Source organism: Myotis lucifugus, unplaced genomic scaffold, assembly GCF_000147115.1.
Source record: "Myotis lucifugus unplaced genomic scaffold, Myoluc2.0 scaffold_145, whole genome shotgun sequence".
In the NCBI taxonomy this organism is placed as follows: Eukaryota; Metazoa; Chordata; class Mammalia; order Chiroptera; family Vespertilionidae; genus Myotis; species Myotis lucifugus.
In genome coordinates, this window is record NW_005871193.1 from 2,304,916 (window position 1) to 2,328,596 (window position 23,681).

General features: G+C 41.3%; 2 protein-coding genes across 5 annotated transcripts in view; both read left to right on the forward strand.

Annotated features, from left to right (window-relative positions):
- Positions 1-12,056, forward strand: part of C4BPA (complement component 4 binding protein alpha) — a 55,960-nt gene extending 43,904 nt beyond the window's left edge. For all 4 annotated transcript variants that reach the window (XM_023759014.1, XM_023759012.1, XM_023759015.1 and 1 more), the window contains exons 10-12: positions 9,813-9,980; positions 10,974-11,149; positions 11,663-12,056. In XM_023759014.1, the coding sequence (XP_023614782.1) occupies positions 9,813-9,980; positions 10,974-11,149; positions 11,663-11,836 (518 nt within the window). In that variant the 3' untranslated portion in view covers positions 11,837-12,056. The remainder of the gene's footprint in view (positions 1-9,812; positions 9,981-10,973; positions 11,150-11,662) is intronic.
- Positions 3,280-22,311, forward strand: LOC102434523 (apolipoprotein R-like). The gene is made up of 5 exons (XM_023759017.1): positions 3,280-3,404; positions 16,306-16,438; positions 19,307-19,477; positions 21,362-21,537; positions 22,111-22,311. The coding sequence occupies exons 2-5, from the start codon at positions 16,354-16,356 to the stop codon at positions 22,243-22,245; spliced, it is 567 nt and encodes a 188-aa protein (XP_023614785.1). The 5' UTR covers positions 3,280-3,404; positions 16,306-16,353; the 3' UTR covers positions 22,246-22,311.
- Positions 22,312-23,681: the final 1,370 nt, after the last annotated feature.

Below are 23,681 nucleotides of genomic sequence, written 5' to 3' on the forward strand. Positions count from 1 at the left end.
AAACTTTGAGTTCCTGCATATTTGAAAGTGTCTTTATCCAAATACTTGATGGATAATTAGTTGGCCTTTTAAGATTATATCCTGAGTATGGCCTTTAGTTTAGCCTCCCAGCTACCTGAGACAAGCTTCCTTTAAATATTGACAAAGAGGCCTTCTGGCTTTCACACTTTGATTTGAATTGTGATTGGTTGCCTTGATCTTTCATTTTTTCATTTAAGGGGCACTGAGTCTGTATTAATGGCACTCAGTCACCCAGTTTCACAACCATTATGGCCATTCCCACTGCCCCTCTCAAGTGCCCGAGGTATTGCACAAGCCAATGCACCTCCTTCCATCTACATCCCCTGGCACTTACCAGGTGAACATGTTCATAGCTGCAATGCTACAGCAAGCAGCACTATCAATATTCACCCATGACCAGTGATTGCCAGTTGGCTGGTGGGTGATCCAACTCTAGAATCCAATTCTTAGAGTTTGCCTTTGAGGTCCCCACTTGTGGTACAAACTGTCTTCAGTCAGTTTCTCCAGAATGGATTTAAATGTACCTAATTTTTTGATAGTGTGCTCATCAGGAAACACAAACACACACACACACACACACACACACACACACACACACCCCAAAACTGTAAGGCAATGAAGTAGCACGGTAGGGGAGCAAAGGAACAGAGCAAGGATGGGTTCTCAAGGATGGGTTCTTCACTTGATCCATGGAGAGCTCTAGAGTATACATTCCCTCACAGAAAGTGGAGAGCAGCTACAGCATTTGGACAGGTTCAAGCCTGGGACTGAGAGGGCAGGATCCTCTCATGGCAAAGCCATGTGCAAGTCCCAGCACAATTATAGGCAAAGGCTGTAGTTGTAAGCTTGACCTTGTGGTCCAAACCTGTGGTCCCCCGTGGCTAAGTGTATAGGCTGCGGGAGGTGCAGCAAGTAAACAAAGCTTGATCAGGTGCATGTAATTGAGTAGATTCGAAATCCATGAGAATGTTGTAACCCCGCCCTTACTTGCCTCGTGGAATTTGGCTACAAAATACAGACTCGGCTTGCAGCCTGTGGCACTGTCTCTCCATCAGAGAGGGCAGCGTCCCACCCAGACCCAGCTTTCTTCTCTTGTCTGTCTTTTCTTTATCCTTCACCGCCCCCTCTCAGGGTCACCCAAGGCCGTGCCAGCTCAGCACACAGAATTGTCCAGACTTGAGGCAAGGAATCAGGGCTTTTTGTGTCCCAATATTAGTTGGGCGTTGGTTGCTCCTGTGGGCTGGGGTATAACTTCCAAAGTATTAGGATGAGGAGGCTCCTGCCATTTCAGCACATTCTCTGGAGAAGGTCACAAATCTATGCCATTAACTACACCACCAATAGCTTCTGGTGGTGGACATTCCATCGGGGAAGGCCCAACAGTGTTGATTTACTCCCAAATGGCTGATTCATTGTCTTTACAGGAAGCCAAAATTGCCCAAAAAGTGGAAATTATTTTGGTATAAAGAAAAAGCCTGTATTATCAAGTCAGTCTAGGGCTCAGAATTTGACCTGCCTGGTAGCTACTAACTATCTAAGCGGTTTGAGGGCAGGTTACTTTTTCTATCTAAACTGGTTTCCTCATTTATGCAATGAGGAAGGTAAAAACTATGTCCTAGGGTTTTTTGAAGATTAATTATGCTAATTTATATAAAGTTCTGGTACCCTACCTGCTGAAAGATTAAAAGCAGGCTTCTGGTTAATCCTTTAAATCACTTCTCTTTATTGTGACTCCTCTTTCTAAAGGAAGTAGCCAGTTGGTGGCTTTGTTTTCCTTGGTCTCTAGGAAGTTGACATTTATTTGTGCTTTCCTCAGCATTCCAATGAGTTTCCCTCAGTTATATTTGGTAATTCTTCTCATTTATTTTTGAGAGAGAAGCATTTTGGAGAGATAAGCAAATGGTAGTCATTCCAGTTCAGCTGAGTAGTGAAGGTCCCTTTAGGACAATTTCCGGAGCTTACTCTTTTGTTTGAGGCAACAATCTAAGCACAGATATCCACAGCTGGTGGGCAAGATATGGACTCCAGGTTGGTAGTCTCATCTGTCCCACTCAAGGAGACAATTTAGGCAATAATCTGGATGAACAGTCAGGCAGTCTTCGATGGTTAAGAGACACTTAGTCTTGGGGTTACCAATTCACGAAGCAGAACAAATGCGTCTTCCATTCACTTGTCTCTTACTGCTCAGAGCCAAAGCGCTGGGCTTTCTCCGCATCCAGCATCATCCAGATATTTGAAATGTCACACTGAACCTTCCTTTCTCCTTAATTGATCATCTCCAGCCATTTACCTTTCAGTGCATGCTTCTCAGGCGCAGACACAGACTAGCATAGTTCCCACACCAGAACGGTTTCATAGAGTGAGTCATTGGTGTTTCATGTATATCAGCAAACCCAGGAAGTAAAGAGGCTCCCATTGAAGTATTAAAGAATAATTATTGTTTGGACTAGATCAGGGGTGGGCAAACTTTTTGACTCGAGGGCCACAATGGGTTCTTAAACTGGACCGGAGGGCCGGAACAAAAGCATGGATGGAGTGTTTGTGTGAACTAATATAAATTCAAAGTAAACATCGTTACATAAAAGGGTATGGTCTTTTTTTTTTTTTTTTTAGTTTTATTCATTTCAAACGGGCCGGATCCGGCCCGCAGGCCGTAGTTTGCCCACGGCTGGACTAGATTCTTGAGTATTTTCTCACAGACTCATATTAGTGTGGTCTTGGTAGACCATAGGCTACCTAGAAAGAAATTTAAATTTCTACATTAAAAAAATTTATTCTATGAGCAATTCATACTCCAAATTGAAGAAACCACTTTCCTGGACAAGGACTGTTTCTCAGATAGTCTCCTTTCTTTCATACTCTGCCTTGTAATTCCTGGAGAGCCCACCACATACTCTGTGCATCAGAATCTGCAATCCTGGTACCTTTTGCCTTCATTTACTCAGAGAGGAATCATATGTCCAGAAAGAAACTCATTACCGTTACCATCCCAACAGCAATGAAGTCTTGGGGTTACAATAGTAAATATGTACAGAACCCCACAGGGCTCTTGCATCAAGCTCCAGGCTCTTCTTCCCAAACCTTATCAGCTCACCCTGACAGATCTGAGCTCAGCACCTGGTCTCCTAGTCACTCCCACTGCCCCTCCCTTTTTGGTGACACAGTGCTGGGACTTTGCCAAGGCCAAGTTCCTTGGCTTAGGCACCATTTTCACGTTTACTTACAGAACATTTCTTCATTTTGATTCGAGGTGTCTAAGAGTGCTGAGCCCAGTGTGGCACCTCTGAGACTCTGCACCATGCCCCCCAAGTTGCAGAGCATTCTCCCAGCCCTGTACCTCCTGGGGGTCTTGACCCTACTGCTGTGCCCTTCAGGCCTGTGTGGTGAGTACAGTGGTTATTGGGGAAAGAAAGTAGTTTCTCTAAGATATAAAGAAAAATACCAAACAACAATTCATCAAATATAGTCAATTGGTGGCTAAAATTATTGTGTTGATATGTAAAGATTCTTGTGAGGCTGCTTTAGCAAGGAATAATCTTTAATTTTCAAATAAATTTCTTATATTTCAATGCTCTAAAATGTTTAAAATACCTTCTAACTAAGTTAATTATGCCATCTACAATCTTAGTTAGTGATTCATTGGAGTGGGGGTTGGGGGAATTCTATCAGTAAAGCAAAAATATTGTCCATTATCACTAATAGTAACTTTTCTAGAGTAAAATATAGGACACTTAGAGAATTATAAACCATTACATAAATTTAAGACATTGTTATTGAAATGTAGAAAAGTTTTTACAAATGAAGAAGTAAAAGAGTTTGAGAGAACTTACTAGAACTTTGGAAGATCTGTTGTTATATTATCTAAATGGAAATGTCCTTTAAGCAAAATATTTTTCTCTTGTGCTAGATTATTTTTAACCTAAGAGAATTCCTTTTCATAATAAGGATATCTCTATGCATATTCCCTGAAAATGACTATGATGGCATAAAAAATGTAGGACTTGGGATAGCTTCGAGGCAAAATCCTGAATCTAAAATAATAGTTGAGTGCTCTTATGAGCTAGCAGCTTGATTTGACAGTGTGGAAGCCATGCCTTCTCCATCACTGAGAGAGGTGGGGGAAAGCATGGGTTTATTAAGGAAGAATTTCTAACTGGAAGGTGATTTTTCCCTCAAACACCTGGACATTACTGAGCACTAGCTTTAGGTTGGAGAATCAGTGCAGCATGAAGAACATTCTGCCCAGGGGATGTTCAGGCCTCCAAGTTGTCTCTAAGTTCTCCTCTCTTAGAGTCTGAGGTAACAGAAAAAAACCTTATTAAGTTGGTCAACATCTTTCGATTATTTCTTCATGTGTCTGTTTCCCTGTCTCTTTTCCTCCTATTTCATGAAATCTTCCATTATCCATGGCCTCAACCCTTTGAAATCCATTTAATTTCTGTCAACTTTGACCTGAAATCTCCCTTTCTGACTCTGCCTGCCCTTTTCTTTATAGTAACAACCTTCTGAGGCCAGAGACTTTGCTCATTGCCTCCGTATTAATCTGCCTCTACTATCTTATCAGCTACTGGTTTCTACCCATCCTTCATGTATCTCCAAGTCATTCCTGGACATCTTCCCCCGATACTCCAGGCCTCAGTTCTGTCAACCTTTTCCGGTAGAACTCATTTGTTGTCCTACTCTCCTAGCATTTGTGTGACTGGTGTTTTAGTGTAACTATTTAAATGGCTATATCGCATCTAAGTATATTGCAAGTATGGCTCTTAATATTACCTGAAGAGCCTAGTACAGAACTCCATACATATGTTATTCATAAAAATTAAGAGCTGTTTTTTTTTTACACCTCACCTAAGGATAAGACTTTATTGATTTGAGAGAGAGAGGAAGGAAGAGGAAGAGGGAAACCTTGACCTGTTGCTTTCTGCATGCGCCCCAACTAGGGATCAAATTCACAATTTGGGTGTGTACCCTGATCAGGAATCAAACCTGTGACATTTTGGTGTCTGGGATGATGCTCCAACCCACTGAACCACACCAGCCAGGGCAAGAGCTATTTTGTATATTTCTCAGAAGGTACTTAATCTGAGGTTGTATGGAAGCTGTTGATTTGTACACAGGTGAATTAAACAGAATGTTATCACACAATTCTCATGACACCAACTGGGTGTCCTAAATTTTAATCCATTCATAACACTGTCTCCCTGGAGGAGTGTCAGATCCCACAGGTTAAGGGCTCACTCCCACAAGACTGGTCCCACCCCAATTCGAATGCCAGTCATAAGGAGTAGGTCCCCAGAGTACCCCCAACTTCTGTCCAACTAGGCTACAAATCAGAGGTTCTTTGGACCTCCTCCTAGGGTTTGATTAATCTGTTAAAGTTATATATTTTTAAAGTTATATATACACTGAGTGTCCAGATTATTATGACCACCTGACATTTGTAGGCAAATTAGCTATAATTTCGTGCTGAAGTTGCTAAAGGGCCAGACCATTATAAATAGGGAAGCAGGTTGTTTACCATGACAGTAGAAGTGATTTTTTTCTGAAGATATGGGTAAACAATGTGATTTATCAGCCTTTGAACATAGGATATATATTATGATGAGTGGCCAGATTATTATGACCACCCCATCAGTACTTCATTGGGCCACCTTTTGCCTTCAATACTGTGGCGATTCTTCTTGGCATTGACTTGGCAACAACTCCACGAGATGTTGAAAGGTGATGCGAGGAATCTGACACCATGCCTGATGAATAGCACTGTCCAGTTCTGTGAGATTTGATGGTTGTGGAACCAGCTGCCTGATGGCTCTTTTAACTTCGTCCCATAAGTGCTCAATTGGATTGAGATCTGGTGATTGTGGGGGCCACCTAAGCAAGGTAACGTCTCCCTCATGTTCTTGAAACCACTCCTGCACAATATGAGCACCGTGGCATGGTGCATTGCCTTGTTGGAAGAAGCCATCTCCATTGGGATACGCCATCAACATGATAGGATGAATTTGATCAGCAAGGATACTTAGGTATGTTGTGCTATTCAGACATTGTTCCACACGAACTAAAGGGCCCAAATCATGCCATCAAAACATGCCCCAAACCATAACACTGTCCCCACCAGCTTCAAAGGTTGTACTCATGCGTGTACATGCTTTCATGCTGTTTCCACCAAAGTCTCACTCTGCCCTCTGCATGATGTAACTGAAACGTGATTTATCGGCCCACATGATTTTTTCCAATGCTCGATTGTCCAAACCTTGTGTTCCTGTGTGAATTGGAGACATTTTATCTTGGTAACTGCAGACAGCAAAGGTGTTCAAAAAGGTCTTCGGGTTCCATATCCCATATGATGCAGTGTACGGCTAATTTGCCTACAAACATCAGGTGGTCATAATAATCTGGCCACTGACATTCAAATATATCCCACATTCAAAGGCTGTTAAATTGCATTGTTTACACATATCTTCAAAAAAAATCACTTCTACTATTGTGGTAAACAACCTGCTTCCCTATTTATAATGGTCTGGCCCTTTAGCAACTTCAGCATGAAATTATAGCTAATTTGCCTACAAATGTCAGGTGGTCATAATAATCTGGCCACTCAGTGTATATATTTTTCTGTTATCTCACATTATGTTAGCATCTTGTTGCTCAAGTATACTTGTGTTCCTCAAGTTAAATTTATGATTATATTAATTCAACAGGATGACTGCTATTGCCAGAAGAGACCATCAAGGGCTTGGAGTTTGAAGAGCTCTCCCGATTTTGATTTGCCACATGTGGGTGTGGGACCAGCCCCTTTCACATCTCTGCCCTTCCTACCAGTATCGATGTGGCTTCCTCTTTAATTTCCTAGTTGTAGAACTTCAATTCAGCCAGATTTGGTTGTTTTGAATGATGGTTGTTCTGTTTAGTTGCAATTTTGATGCGGTTGTGAGGGGAGAGGCAAGAACTACTTTTACTTATGCCACCATCTCCACTGGAAGCCAATATAAACTTTTGAGAACATTCTTACTTCTGCATTTTGAGAAGTAAAAGTTATTAGAAAGCTTAATAATAATGTGACCCTAGTGAAGCCATAAGGAGATAAGTGTTACTTGTCATTGCTCTTGAATAATTTTGAAAATTTACATTTTCATCCAGGTTTCATCCAACTTCTCATTTTGGAGGCCCCTCATGCAATTATTTAATTGGAGGGAAGTGACTGGATTGAACTACTTTAGCAAATCAGGGTCAGGGAGTGAGGACTCAAGGTGTCTCGGGGACCCTTGTCTGTTTCCCCAACCTCTCTTCTGAGGCGAACTCTTCTAAAGGTGGAAGTGAGGTTATTAGCCATAGGAGCCTCCTCATGGTGATTTTACTAACCTCACTTTTTATCAGCCTCACTTTTTATTTTTTAGAGATTTGCTGTCCAGTACCAGAGCTGAAGCATGGCAAAATTATTCTGCAAAGACAGCAGAGAAAAGATTTGGCCAATAAGTGTGAATATTTCCATGGAGACTTGATTTTATATTCATGTGATGGGAGACGTAACGCTGAAGCTTCATGCCAAGAAGATGGCACCTGGAGTCCTGACACACCAATATGTGGAGAGAGTAAGAGTTTATGGAATTATATTATTTTAGAAGTTTCTTCATATCAAAGTATGGGATATTATTAAAGGAAGGGTTTAAATTAGGTAAAAAGAATTTCTGTGCTCTGCATGATTCTTAGAATGGATACATTTGTTTAATAGCACTGTCTGCATTCCAAATTTCTCTTTTCTCCCCAATGGTTGCTCCCAATTTCTTGACCTTCCTGGTTTCCTTTCCTGAATCAGTGAAATTAGGCCCCATCTAATAGATCAGCTAGACTTCTGAACTATTGTGTTCGGCTTCTTGGTATTTATTCTCTTCTCTTTCAGTGTTTCTGGTCCATATTCCTTAACCTGCAGAACAAGACTCCAAATCTATCTGAACTTGCTTCCTTTCTTCTGCTGCCTCTAAGCCTTTCTTCAGCCTGTCTCTCAGTGTGAGATGCCTACCTCTCCCTCACCAAGAGCATTTAAGTACTAAACACAATCCTTTTGTCTCCCGCTGTGTTCCCATAACCCTATCTGTTGATGACCAGGAATAACCACGGTTACCTGAACAGTGATTCTTTGCCTTTCCTTCTGAAATAAGGAGCCCAAAGAAGCTTCCACATGACCAGGTATCAGTCACAGTGGAGAAGTCAATGGGAATCTTATCTCCCTTAGTTGAAGTGTTTCCACTTTGCCTACCAGCGCTTTTCTATCTGCAGGTCACAGAGTTCAGGGATTAGAAGCCCATTTTCCCCAAAAGTTCACTTAGAGTGAATAAAAATGGGGCCACTCCTGCTTCCATCTCTTGGTGCCTAGGCTCATGGACTCTTTTTTTTATTGGGAACCCAGTACCATATAAAGGCCGATCTTTGATTTAAAGTGAATACTGTGTTCTTAAAGTTACTGTAAGTAATATTGTAAATTCCCATTATTGTAAAGTACTGTCTCTCACCTGCACTTCAACTAAGCCTTTAACAGATATGATAAAGGAGACAAATGAACAGCCAGATGAAGAAACACATGGAGCAAAGTCTGGGAGGGTCCCAAACATGGAGCTTCTGTGCCCATGGAGTTGTGGTTCTTCACCCTCCTGGTGGGTGGATGTGTTCACGCATCTGGAAGCTCTTTGAACTCCCTACTCTTGGAATTTTATGGAGGCTTCCTCCTGAAGGCATGATCAAGTATTAATTCGGTTTCCAGGAACTCTCTGGAAGAGGGGAAGATTCCAAACTTCTAATCATGGTTTGGTCCTTCTGGTGACTAGCGCCTCCCAGGAGCTCACCCAGAGTCACCTCATTAGAATAAAAGATGCTCCTAGTGCTCTTATCAAAAAGGAAATTACAAGGGTTTCAGGATCTTAGTCCCAGAAATTGAGGGGATATATTCCTATTATCTTACATCGTGCTAGCATCTTCTTGCTCATTCAATAAAATTAATATGATGCCACTGATATACTGGATTAATGTGATATTCTTTATATGTTCAGATGCGCATCTAACTTCAGGCTCTTATGAGAGGGGCAGGTGAGTTTTCATAGGACAAAGTTAAAATGGCAAATGTATGATATTGACCCTTTCATGTGTGTGCAGATTGTTTCTGATCTTCTTTTTTGATAGGGTGGGAAAGAAGGCCTTTGCTAAAACAGTGGCCTCATTTCCCTGAAGACATATTAAAGCAAAGTTGCCATATCTGGTACAGTGTCTGTAGAAGGGGCTAAAATGTTGAGTGTTCAACAGTCTACTGTAATTGTCCAGAATTCTAATTTTTGTAGTAGAAAGACTAGGGAAATAAATAGAGATATGATGAGAATGACCACTTCTACATCTTTAGTTCTTTAAGAGTGGCACTAATTTCTCCCTTACTTGATTTTAAAGTAAATTTATGGAGTGACATTGGTTAATATGACATATATTTTAAATTGACTTTCCTTGCTTTAAGAGGGAGGGGTCTGGGGCAGATCAATAGTTTCTACTTGGCCTTCTTGCATGTGATTGCTGTTACCCCACAGGTCAATGACCCAATATGGAGAATGGACCAACTAGGGTGCCATCATGGTTCTTCATCATGAGGCTTACGGGAGGGCAGCACAGGTACTTGGGTTTGGCTAAGTGATCCCTTGGCAGAGAAGATGGCAGGACAGGACAGAGCCTACAGAAAGCACACAGATTCTGGGATGTGTTGTTGTTTATGTCCTATAAGCTCAAGCTCTCTCACTTTATGTCTTCCCAACAAGGTTGCTCTTATCCTCCTGTCATTGACCACGGACGTCATAAACTAACTACACACACATTCTCACCTAATGAGGCTAGATATGAATGTGACAGAGGATATATTCTGGTTGGAAATCCCATACTCTTCTGCATTTATTCACGCTGGTCTGGTCCACCTCCTCAATGCAAAGGTAACTCCAGCCCACGGATAAGTGGGAAGAACTCTCATGCAGGGATTGAGAATAACGTTTCTTTCTAGCCAGAGGCAGAACAAAACATATGATTTATTTATTTTAAATAATTACTATATCCAAGTGGTACCCAAAGCATACAAAAGTACAAGGGGTATACAGAAACATTAACCTCCCTTATTCCTTTCTCCCAGTTACAAAACTCAGCCTCCTAGAGGCAGCCCCTGTTCCCACTTTCTTGTATATCTCTGGAAATAGTCTACAGGCGGTACATTTTCATGTGGCCTGGAGCACAATTTTCATGGAAACTTGCTCTGGCATGAATGTAGGCTCTCAGGGGCTGATTCCAAACACCAGGAAGTGAGCCTCACGCAGTGTAGGGCACCACCTGCCAATGCTGGAGGCCTGTGGTGTGGGATTCCCAGTTTGAAAACTGATGTTGGGGTGGGAGGCGTCAAGATCAGGTTTGCTGTTTGCATGCATGCAGGTTTAGTGTACATTGCCACCACCAACTCCAGGAATTTTTTGTCACCATTGGTTCTTTTGCTCACAAGAGGACAATGGGCAAGAGAGAACATTTTATCCCAGTGATTTGTAGGGATCACAATGGGAGGGATTGTTGCTTTGATGGCTGAGACTGGGATCGTGTGCCTTTTTTATACCCTGTCATGTAATTTAAAGATGCTATGTCTTCAACAAGTTTCTTAACCTTTCTCTATCTCATTTTTTCTTATTTAAATGGGAATAATAACAGTGCTCATTTTATAGAGATGAGTGAGACTTCATTGAGATAATCACATCAAATGGTGAGCCCTGAAGAATGATATGAGCCAATGCTCAATGTACATGGAAGCTAATATTATTGCTCTCAAAAGAAAAAAAAACATAAGACAATGAGCAGCACCTACATGCAGTTCATTTTAATAATCCTAGCCTGTGATCATGTCTTCTTTTCTTAGGCTTACAGATTGCTTAACTGTGCTTTCCTTGTAGCTGTATGTCCAACACCAGAGATAGAACATGGGAATCTGCTTGTGGATAAGGATCAGTTTGTTGAAAATGAAAATGTCACCATCCGGTGTGACTCAGGCTATGCTATGGTTGGTTCCCAAAACATCACCTGCTTAGAGGACAGGACCTGGTACCCAGAGGTGCCCAAGTGTGAGTGGGTAAGTGGCACAATTCAAGGAACTCCCTGTGCCTTCAATCCCTAAAAATGGTGCCTCCCCAAAGCACTGTCGCAGCCAGCGAAGGCCAGATCTGACTTGCCAGGACTCATTTCTCAGTCATTCAAAAGGACTCTCTTGTTTTCCCTTGGAGCACACATTAGGATGGCAGGTTTTTCTACTCTCACTTGAGAACAGAATTCGCAAAGCCCCTTAAGGAGTGGAGGTTCTCAGAGACCTGGGAGTACTCTACATTTCCTTTCCCTGATTGTATAACACACTGTGTTCCATGTCTGGATGGGTAGCCGAAGTAGCCTCTGTCCCCACAGAGGCCATGTGGAAAGCTGTCTCAGGAAGATCTAGATCCCTCTGGGAAGACGACAGTGGGGCCCGGGGTCTCCTGGTTGTCCTGCTCTCCCATCAATCCTGGGGGTGGTCTTGGACCTGACCTTCTGTGCTGCATTGTCAGGATCTCAGAGAAGCCTCCCAACTACTCACCACCTGTATCTCTTTTAGGTGGTCCCTGCAGGCTGTGAGCAAGTGATAGCAGGCAGAGAACTCACGCAGTGTCTCCCTAGCGTGGAGGATGTGAAGATGGCCCTGGAGCTGTATAAATTGTCTTTGGAGATTGAACTCCTGGAACTGCAGAAGGACAAGGCAAAGAAATCCACTCTGGAGTCACCACTCTGATTTTCCCCAGAAGGTGCCCTGCTGCCTTCCATTCAATATGGGTCACTTTAGTTAGCAACTCTGCCATTCTTTTGCATTGTAATGAATACCTAAAAATGGTAATTTTTTTATTTTGCCAGTGCTCTGAGATTATAGAATTGTTGATAATCTTGTGGCTCACATTTTTGCTTTTTTGGACACAAATTGCACATTTTTCCATTAAAAATTTACTTATAGAGTACAATTTTGTCTTTGTGGTCATTGAAGCTCTGTGAAATGAGGTCCATATACAGACCCCAAAATGTATTTTCATAAAGTTACTACATTAATTGTATTGTATGGGTCTTGCTTGTGGACTTGGGTTCGCGTCAGTTATATTTCCCTGGAATACCTTACTGCATGTTCCCCATGTGCAAATCACCAGGTCCTCAGTATTTACATTAAATGTCAATACACCCCAAAAGTCTTTTCCATTGTCTCCTATTGGCAGAGAGTTGCACCCTTTCTAAACTTCGAAGTGCTTGCTCTCTGACTTGCTAAGGCTGCCTCTTGACTTCATCTTATATGAAGGGCATTTATATGTGTCTGACCCACTTATTTCATCCTCAGAGATCAAACTCTGAAAGCTCGATGAATGTGAAGCCCACGTGGCAGCCCCCTGTGCATTCGCAAGTCCTCCATCTGATATAGTTCTTATTTTCTTTAATAGACAAATAAAAAGCCTTGAGCAACTATCCCACACACAAGGAGACACCCCATGAGAATCGCTTTTATATCTCGAGGTATTTCGGAGGCTCTATTCACTTCCACTCACCACTTCCTCCAACTTTGCATCCTCTGCAATGAGGTCCATATACAAACCCAACAATGTTTTTACATAAAGTTACTACATTCATTGTTTTGTATGGGTCTTGCATGTGGACTTGGGTTCTCACTCATATCTCAGCTCCACTGACTCTCTTGTCTTTCTCTAGTACACAGTACCTAATGGTTAACATTGGCCTCTTTTGTTTAATTTTCCCAAACATACTCTGAAGAGGCAATGGCTTAGAGCAGGCTTTCAGTAAATGACAGATCTCATAGAGGGGCTTGGACTGTTAGGGAAACCCCCTTACTGGGAGGTATCTATCCTTGGTGTTGAATGCCATTACCTGCTCCTGCTCTGAGGAATTCCTTTTGCTTCATGTTTCTTTTGAGTTTCCCTTGAGGCAAGGATTTGTGGGTACCTATTTTCCCTGACTGGTGGCCCCAGAAAGCTTGGCAAGTGGGTGAGTAGTAAGATGAAGAAGGGAGGCCAGTTTAAAGAAGGAGCATTTCTGAGGGGATTATTATTGCTGTTGCTGACAGGAGCTCAGTTAAGCTGACTGCCCTCTGAATGTGTGTGGAACCCAATTATGATTTATCCTCTGGAGAATGAAGACCTTGGGTAATTAGCGAATAGATCTTGCTCTCAGGACATCTGACCCACACTGCAGACCAGCTAGACATGCTCCTGACCAAGCTGACACTGGTTCCCAATGGCACCTATGGGACTGTGTGAAGTAACCTCCAGGGTAGAGATATGATCAGAGAAAGCAGACACTGGGGTTGGAAGTGGTCCAGAGTGTGCCAAAGTCAGAGGGCTCTAGTGATCCTGAGAGGGATTTGACAGTGTCTGCCACACACTTGGACATGCAGTGGTGGTTTTCCTGTCTGTGTACTTGCTTTCCTGTTCTGTCTACCTTTGGTTTATGAATTCATGTTCTCCTCTTTCTTAATGAATTTCCTAATAGAAAGTAAAATATGAGTTCCTGCATATTTGAAAGTGTCTTTATCCAAATACTTGATGGATAATTAGTTGGCCTTTTAAGATTATATCCTGAGTATGGCCTTTAGTTTAGCCTCCCAGCTACCTGAGACAAGCTTCCTTTAAATATTGACAAGGACACCTTCTGGCTTTCACACTTGGACTTAAATTGTGATTGGTTGCCTTGATCTCTCATTATTTCAGCTAAGGGGCACTGATTCTGTATTAATGGCACTCAGTCACCCAGTTTCACAACCATTATTGCCATTCCCACTGCCCCTCTCAAGTGCCCGAGGTATTGCACAAGCCAATGCACCTCCTTCCATCTACATCCCCTGGCACTTACCAGGTGAACATGTTCATAGCTGCAATGCTACAGCAAGCAGCACTATCAATATTCACCCATGACCAGTGATTGCCAGTTGGCTGGTGGGTGATCCAACTCTAGAATCCAATTCTTAGAGTTTGCCTTTGAGGTCCACTTGTGGTACAAACTGTCTTCAGTCAGTTTCTCCAGAATGGATTTAGATGTATCTAAATTTTTGATAGTGTGCTCATCAGGAAACACACACACACACACACACCCACACACTCACACTAAGAGGTTTGAGGGCAGGTTTCCTAAACCAGTTTCCTCATTTATGCAATGAGGAAGGTAAAACCTGTGTCCTAGGCCAGTGGTTGGCAAACTCATTAGTCAACAGAGCCAAATATCAATAATACAATGATTGAAATTTCTTTTGAGAGCCAAATTTTTTAAACTTCAACTATATAGGTAGGTACATTGTTCTTAACTTAATTAGGGTACTCCTAAGGCTTAGGAAGAGCCACACTCAAGGGGCCAAAGAGCCGCATGTGGCTCGAGAGCCGCAGTTTGCCGACCACGGTAGGGTTTTTGAAGATTAATTATGATAATTTATATAAAGTTCTGGTACCCTACATGCTGAAAGATTAAAAGCAGGCTTCTGGTTAATCCTTTAAATCACTTCTCTTTATTGAGATTCCTCTTTCTAAAGGAAGTAGCCATTTGGTGGCTTTGTTTTCCTTGATCTCTAGGAAGTTAACATTTATTTGTGCTTTCCTCAGCATTCCAAAGAGTTTCACTCAGTTATATTTGGTAATTCTTCCCATTTATTTTTGAGAGATAAGCATTTTGGTTCCTATGGGTACGTCGTAGTCATTCCAGTTCAGCTGAGTAGTGAAGATTCCTTTAGGACAATTTCCAGAGCTTACTCTTTTGTTTGAGGCAACAATCTAAGCACAGATATCCACAGCTGGTGGGCAAGATATGGACTCCAGGTTGGTAGTCTCATCTGTCCCACTCAAGGAGACAATTTAGGCAATAATCTGGATGAACAGTCAGGCAGTCTTCGATGGTTAAGAGACACTTAGTCTTGGGGTTACCAATTCACGAAGCAGAACAAATGCGTCTACCATTCACTTGTCTCTTACTGCTCAGAGACAAAGCGCTGGGCTTCCTCCGCATCCAGCATCATCCAGATATTTGAAAAGTCACACTGAACCTTCCTTTCTCCTTAATTGATCATCTCCAGCCATTTTCCTTTCAGTGCATGCTTCTCAGGTGCAGACACAGACTAGCATAGTTCCCACACCAGAACGGTTTCATAGAGTGAGTCATTTGGTGTTTCATGTATATCAGCAAACCTAGGAAATAAGGAAGCTCCCATTGAAGTATTATAAGAATAACAAGAGGCCTGATGCACGAAATTTGTGTTTGGGGTGAGGGGTGTCCCTCAGCCCAGCCTGTGCCCTCCCACAATCCAGGACCCCTCGCTTCTATCTGCCCACCTGCTTGCTCCTAACCACCTGCCTGTTTACTCCTGGGTATCCACATGCTGGCTCCTTACCCATTGGCTCACAGCTCCTTAGTGCTGCTGTGGAGGTGGCAGAGGCTCCCGCCACCACTGCTACACTCACCAGCCATGAGCCCAACTTCCTACTGAGCAGCGCTCCCGCTGTGGGATCATACTGAACACCAGGGGGCAGCCCCTAATTTGAGGGACTGCCCTCTGGTTGTCAGTGTGCCTCATAGTGACCCTTTGTTCTGGTTGCCCAGTTGTTCTGCCATAGCAGTTGCTGGGCTTTTATATATATAGATTATTGTTTAGAATGAATTCTTGAGTATTTTCCCATAGACTCATATTAGACTCTTCTGCCTAGACCATAGGCTAACTAGAAAGAAATTTAAACTTTTACATTAAAAAACTTTATTCTATGAGCAATTCAAACACCAAGTGGAAGAAAACACTTTGCTGGACAAGTACTGTTTCTCAGATATTTTCCTTTCTTTCATACTATGCCTTATAATTCCTGGAGAGCCCACCACATACCTTGAGCATCAGACCTGCAATCCTGGTACCTTTGCTTTCATTTACTCAGAGAGGAATCATATGTCCAGAAAGCAACTCATTACCTTTACCACCCCAACAGCAATGAAGTCTTGGGGTTACAATAGTACATACATACAGAACCCCACAGGGCTCTTGCATCAAGCTCTAGACTCTTCTTCCCAAAACTTTTCAGCTCACCCTGACAGAGCTGAGCTCAGCACCTGGTCTTCTAGTCACTCCCCCTGCTCCTCCCCTTTAGTGACACAGTGCTGGGACTTTGCCAAGGCCGAGTTCCTTGGCTTAGACACCATATTGACAGTTACTTACAGAACATTTCTTCATTTTGATTCGAGGTGTCTAAGAGCGCTGAACCCAGTGTGGCACCTCTGAGACTCTGCACCATGCCCCCCAAGTTGCAGAGCATTCTCCCAGCCCTGTACCTCCTGGGGGTCTTGACCCTACTGCTGTGCCCTTCAGGCCTGTGTGGTGAGTACTGTGGTTATTGGGGAAAGGAGGTAGTTTCTCTAAGATATAAAGAAAAATATCAAACAATAGTTCATCAAATGTAGTCAAGTGGTGGTAATTTATAACCTTTTTGAAAGAGTAAGATGAACTACATTATTAATAAAATGAAGAATTTTAAAATATAAAAGAAATTCTTCTAGATAGAGGCAGTTATTATGTCTAGAATAATTGTGTTGATATGTAAAAATTCTTGTGAGGCTGCTTTAGCAAGGAATAATCTTTAATTTTCAAATCAATTTCTTATATTTCAATGCTCCAAAATGTTTAAAATACATTTACTTTCTAAATAAGTTAATTATGCCATCTACAGTCTTAGTTAGTGATTCATTGTGGGGAGGGAATTTCATCAGTAAAAGAAAAATATTTTCTGTTTTCACAAATACTTAGTATTTCTAGAGTAAAAGGAGAACTATAAAAATTATACAAATATAAAGCATTGTTATTGAAGTGGAGAAAATTTTTTACAAATGAAGGAGAAATATAAGAGTTTAAAAGAACTTAACTATAACAGTTCAAAGATATGTTGTTATGGAAATTAATGTGTTGTTATATTATCTAAATGCAAATGTCCTTTAAGCAAAATATTTTCCTCTTGTGCTAGAATTTTTTTTTACTTGAGAGAATTTGTCTTCATTATAAAGATATTTCTATGCATATTCCCTGTAAATGGCTATCATGGCATAAAAAATGTAGGATTTGATATTGCTTCGAGGGAAAATCCTGAATCTAAAATAATAGTTGAATGTTCTCATGTGAGCCAGCAGCTTGATTTGAAAGTGTGGAAGCCATGCCTTCTCCATCACTGAGAGAGGTGGGGGGAAAGCATGGGTTTATTAAGGAAGAATTTCTATCTGGAAGGTGATTTTTCCCTCAAACACCTGGACATTACTGAGGAGTAGCACTAGCTTTAGGTTGGAGAGTCAGCCCAGCATGAAGAACATTCTGCCCAGGGGATGTTCAGGCCTCCAAGTTGTCTCTGAGTTTTCCTCTCTTAGAGTCTGAGGTAACAAAAGAAAACCTTACTAAGTTGGTCAACATCTTTCGATTATTTCTTCATGTGTCTGTTTCCCTGTCTCTTTTCTTCCTATTTCATGAAATCTTCCATTATCGATGGCCTCAACCCTTTGAAATGGCATTTAATGTCTGTCAACTTTGACCTGAAATCTCCCTTTCTGATTCTGCCTCCCGTTTTCTTTATAGTAACAACCTTCTGAGGCCAGAGACTTTGCTCATTGCCTCCGTATTAATCTGCCTCTACCATCTTATCAGCTACTCCTTCTACCCATCCTTCATGTATCTCCAAGTCATTCCTGGACGTCTTTCCCTGATACTCCAGGCCTCAGTTCTGTCAACCTTTTCCGGTAGAACTCATTTGTTGTCCTACTCTCCTAGCATTGGTGTGACTGGTGTTGTAGTGTAACTATTTAATTGGCTATATCTCATCTAAGTATATTGCAAGTATGGCTCTTAATATTACCTGAAGAGCCTAGTACAGAACTCCATACATATGTTATTCATGAAAATTAAGAGCTATTTTTTAATCCTCACCCAAGGACATGATTTTATTGATTTTAGAGAGAGAAGAAAGGAGAGGGAGAGGTAAACATTGATCTTTTGCTTCCTGCACGTGCCCCAACTGAGATGGAACCCACATTCTGGGTATGTGCTGGAATAGAACCTGTGACCTTTTGGTGTTTGGGATGACACTCCAATCAACTGAGCCAAACTGGCCAGGGCAAGAGCTACTTTTTATATTTTTAAGAAGGTACTTAATCTGAGGTTACATGGAAGCTGTTGACTTACACACAGATGAATTAAACAGAGTTTACCTTGGAATTGCTGAACTTCCCAGAGTTTAGCTTTGGAAGGGCAGACATAGGGAAGCAGTGCTTGACTTGAGCTGAATCTTGGCCTCTCGGGTGTTTAAAGCTTGCTCTGTCTCCTGTGAGTTTGTTTGTTTTTGTGGGTGCTTCATCATCACTGAGGATCTGCCAACTGCAATTCCTGGGAAACGGTCAAACCCACCTCCCAGTCTGGTTGATAGCTTCCCTGTTCCTATCTCCTAGATTTCTGGTGACTCCCAGAGCTTGTTTTAACTGAGGCCTTCCTTGTACTTCAGGTGGTCCTTTTCGGATAGACCTGACGAGGACTCCACCTGGGTGTCTTTTCAATGCAGTCTAGTTCTAGTCCATGGAAGGTACTTATCCTTTGTTATGAATAATGTGAGGAATACCGACCAATCCTACAGCACAGAAATCTGTCTTTTGCTGTCATCATCAGAGCTGCTGAAAGAAGACATACCAGGCTTTCTCACAACTCTTTTCTCATCTACATTATCTGGGGCTAGAGGTAGTATTCACCAGATATCAAGAGCGTTATAAAACACTTCCCCAAGTATTATGCTTAAAAAGTTAATTTAACTGGTTCTGAGCCACCTATTTTTCAAGTATGGAGTATTACTTGACATTGAAAGTAACAAGAAACTGCTGTTCTAATCCCCAAATTTTATTAATCACTGGCACGTATGTAGAATATGTCACCCCTTTAAGGTTGTGTTTCCTTTTCTTTAGAATGGGCATGATGATAATACTGCCTCGAAGAGTTCATGTGAGGAGTAAATGATATAACATACTAGTATATGAAATGATTAACACAGTGGTGAAGGATGAACACATCCTTTCTCTTCATTTTGTTAAGGAAATGAAACACACCTCAGTAGTATGATTTAATGACTTAGTTCTATCTCATGAGAGGCGTATCTCAATCTGAATTGTTAATGAAATTAAACTCTAGCTCATTCTCTTTCACCTTTCTGTATCACCATTCAAGATTGCAGGATACCTCCTGGTATTGCCCATGGATCCCATCATGACATAAGTTCATTTTTGTCCTTTACGACTGTGGTACACTATGAATGTGACGAAGGATATGTTCTGGTTGGAGACCCCCAAATCACCTGCAGAAGTTCACAATGGTCATCTGCAGCCCCTCAGTGTAAAGGTAATTTCAACTTTACTGATGGCTCTTGTTAAGGTAGAACCACCGTGAAACCTAGAGTCTCCTCCCAGCCAGAGGCAGCACTTAGAAATTTGTATTCTGTTTATTTATTCACTTCATGTAGTTAATATTAATGCATGCATATAGTACCATATTTTAAAAGTGTGAACCAAGATGTATGTTTTCAGAGGTACGTTTTCTATAAGGCCACCTTTTGCTTTGTTTTAACAAAAGTTTTAATTTAAATATGACATGCTATAGAATTGTGCACAAATCTTAGGTATATAGGGCAACCAGTATCATAAAGTGAGCCTGAACCAACCGATGAAACTATAACTCAGGTCAAGAAGCACTACCTTTGCCAACACTCAGAAGTGTTCCACATGTCCTCTCCCATTCGCTACCCACAGAAGGTCACTAGTCTAACAGCATGGGTTAATTTTTGCCAACTTTTAAACTTGATATAAAGAAAATCATGCACAAGACACTGGGGGGTAGGGGAGGCCAGAGGAAGGTCAAGGGGAGAAAAAAAGGAGACATATGTAATACTCTTTGTAATACTTCAAGCAATAAAACAAAATTAAAAATAAAATAAAATAAGAAAATCATGCACGTACTCTATTGTGCCTGGCTTCTTTCCTCACCATTATGTTTTGGAAAATCACCTATGTTCTTACTTGTAATGAGAGCTATTCATTTTCATTGCTGTATAATATTCTTTTGGATGAATATACCCCATTTTATGTATCTTATACAAGTTTGAATTTTTTATGTTTTAGGCTACTATGAATAATGCTCTTATGAACATTCTTGTGCATGTCTCTTGGTACAAATGTGCCAACATTTCTGTTGGGAATAAATTTAGGAGTAGAATTACTGTTTCATAGAGTATGCACATATTCATTTTTAGTAGGTGATACTGACTTTTGTTCAGAGATGGTTGCAACGATTTACATTTCCACCAGTAGTGTATATGTGTTCTAGTTTTGATAAACAGAAGTTCCACATTCCAATTTGGCTCAATTTATCAATCTTTTTCTTGATGTTAGAGCTTTTTGTGTCCTGTTTAATAAATATTTGCCTACAACAGGGTCACAGAAATATAGTCTCCTATTGTTTTATCTTTCACATTGATACCCCCAACCCACCTGGAATTTCTATGGGCTTATGGTGGAAATTAAAAGTCAAAGTTTGTTTTTCCCCAATGAATCATCCATGAACCCTGCACCACTTATTAAAGGGACCATAGTTTCCACACTGCTCTGCAGTGCTGCACGTATGCTTTGGTTTCTGCTACCATATTCTCACAGCAAAGCTGACCTCATAGGAGGTTCCTGGTTGACCACAAAGGTTAGGTGTCCCTTTAAAAAAATACCACACTATAAAAAACAACTCAAGGGACTAATGTCTCTCCATTATTTCCATTTAGCGCAAAGAGATATTAAGAATATGCAACTTAAAAATAAAAAAATAAAAAAATAAAAAAAGAATATGCAACTTAAAATTATAGTCTTAGGATCATGTAAAAAGTAAGGTTTTGAGATATAGTTGCTTTGAAAACTCAGATTCTAGGACCACAGTACCTAGGTTTATATCATAATCATGCTACCGAAAAGCTATGTAACCTTAAAGTCACATAAACTATCTGCACCTAATTTTCCTCTCTAGCAAAATGCAGATAATAATAATGTTTTATGTTGATAGTAGAATGTAAGTTATTTTTATTTTTTACTGTTACAGTAATACAATAAATAGAGGTCAAAACAACTCACATCATGCAGGTATAATTTATTATCGGTGTTATTCACCCCTCAGTATTCTCTACTATTGTAAGATTTTATCCTGAGAATCACAAGACGATCAAAATTGTGTTTCCATGAACAACAGCTCTGTGTCTGAAACCAGAGGTAGAAAATGGGAAGCTGTCTGAGGATAAAGATCTGTTTGTTGAGTCTGAAAATGTCACCATCCGGTGTGACTCTGGCTACGGTGTGGTCAACTCTCAGAACATCACCTGCTCTGCAAACAGAACCTGGTACCCTGAGGTGCCCAAGTGTGAGTGGGTAAGTGGAACACATATCAGGGAGCTTTATCACATTCTCCAGAGCATTGTCCCAATCAACACTGATGAGCTCTGACTTTTGTCAGGAATCGTTTCTGAGTTGTTTAAATCACTTTTGGAATCAGCAATTCCACCCTCAAAGCCCGTGGTGAGCTCATTAAGGCAAGTTCTAACTCTCTCAAGTTCTAATTCTCTCATTTAATAGCAAGAAAACCTACGCCCCTAGATAGGAGGGCAGGGTTCCAAAGACCCAGGTAACCTGGGACCAGCCCTGTGTTTTCTACCATAAGTGCTATGCTTGTGCATCGCCATCAACACCATCCCTTCGGTGGTCCCTGAAGAGGTGCCCTGGGTGTCTTCGGCAGCACTGTTCCTCCCCTGCTACATTGGTCTGGAATCATTCTCTGATGTTTCTCTGATTTACGCCCTCATATCTTGGATTTCTTCCATCCATCCTGCGGAGGGTCCTGATACTCCACTTTTGTTGTCATCAGCGAGGCATCCTGAAGGAATCTTCTACTTCCAACAGTTTGGAGAGAAATTCACTCAAAATCCATCCTTTTATCTCTTTTAGGAAGTCCATAATGGCTGTGAGCAGGTGGTAGAAGGCAGCAAACTCATGCAGTGTCTCCCAAGCCCCACGGATGTGAAAATGGCCCTGGAGGTGTACAAACTGTCTCTGGAGATTAAACGACTCAAGCAAGAGTAAGACTTGAAGAGGAACACCCGTTAGAAATCAGTACAACATAAACCAATGAGCAAAAACAGACCTAGAGACAGGAAGCATCAATCAGACCCTCAAACCTCAGAGGAAAGGTAGGGGAGGGTGGGGGTGAGGGGGAGAGATCAACCAAAGGACTTGTATGCATGCATATAAGCATAAGAGATGGACGCAGACAACAGGGGGTGAGGGCGAGGGCAGGACTGAGGGGATGAGGGGACAATGGGGGTATAAAGACACATTTGTAATACCTTAATCAATAAAAATAAAAAATAAAAAGAAATCAGTACATCGCTTTCCCCTCACTCATCACCCCCCAGTAAAGCATTAAGTACATTTCTTATTAGCAAGTCTACTGTACCTTAAGTATTATTTACTGGGGAAAAAAACACACATCTGTTTTAGAAGAATCTTAGTGACACTGATAATGTGGAACTATTGATCATTTGTATCTTAGCTCATATTAAGCTCTGTTTTCCTGGATTTGGTGGAACGGCAGAAATAAATAATCACCTGTCAAAAATTCAGTGTCTTTGTTTCCACTTTGATTCCTGTGTAATGCAAAATTAGGGTCCTCTATGAATCATTCTCTGATGTTTCTCTGACCTAGGAACCAAGAGGTCAGGGTACATGTCCGGGTTGCGGGCTCCATCCCCACTAGGGGGCGTGCAGGAGGCAGCTGATGGATGATTTTTCTCTCTCATTGTTTTGTCTGTTTCTCTCCTTTCCTTTCTTTCTAAAAATCAATAAAAACATTTTTTAAAAAAAGAAAGAAAGCTGCATAGCTGACTTTTACTAAAGCTTAGAGTTAACAGAGGGGTATGAGGCTGGCTACAACACTGGACTCCCAGAATGCATGTGACATAACTAATCAGGAAAGACCATTGCCTTCTGCTGCCATCAGGAATATTATCTGGCTGACTTTCTCTGCATGACCCTGCCAGCCTCCGGGCTGGTCTGATCTGCCACTTTCCCCCCTCAAATCTCTCCTTGACACACGTGATCCAATCTTGCTCCCACTATCCCAGGAACCCATTTTCCTTTATTAGAGAAAGGATTTTAGCTCTTGGTCTTTCCCTAGTCTCAGGGATTTATATCCAAAAACTTATGAATATACTCAAATAAACAAAGGACCGTCCATTAGGTTTGAGCACCACGCTGTGGAGATCTAGAGGAATCTCTGAAATATGAGTCTTTCTGTATTTCCTCACCCTCAAGTCTCTGTGGGGGGCAGTGTGGAGACATTTTCACACAGATGTGAATTATGTCACTTTTTTTCCCTAAATTAATTTCACATAATTACAATGATAAAACAAATACGTGTATGTGCAAGCAATAATTCAAAGAGGGTGGTAAAAAATAAAAATAAAATTCCTCTCTTTTTGTGCCTCAGTCCTACAGTTCCTGCTGATTAGCTTAGCCCC

Bases quoted from the DNA above. Each gene is read 5' to 3' on its own strand.
- LOC102434523 (XM_023759017.1), top strand. From the start codon at position 16,354: ATGCCCCCCAAGTTGCAGAGCATTCTCCCAGCCCTGTACCTCCTGGGG. The intron at 16,439-19,306 runs GTGAGTACTGTG...TCACCATTCAAG, and splicing joins GTGCCCTTCAGGCCTGTGTG to ATTGCAGGATACCTCCTGGT. The intron at 21,538-22,110 runs GTAAGTGGAACA...TATCTCTTTTAG, and splicing joins AGGTGCCCAAGTGTGAGTGG to GAAGTCCATAATGGCTGTGA.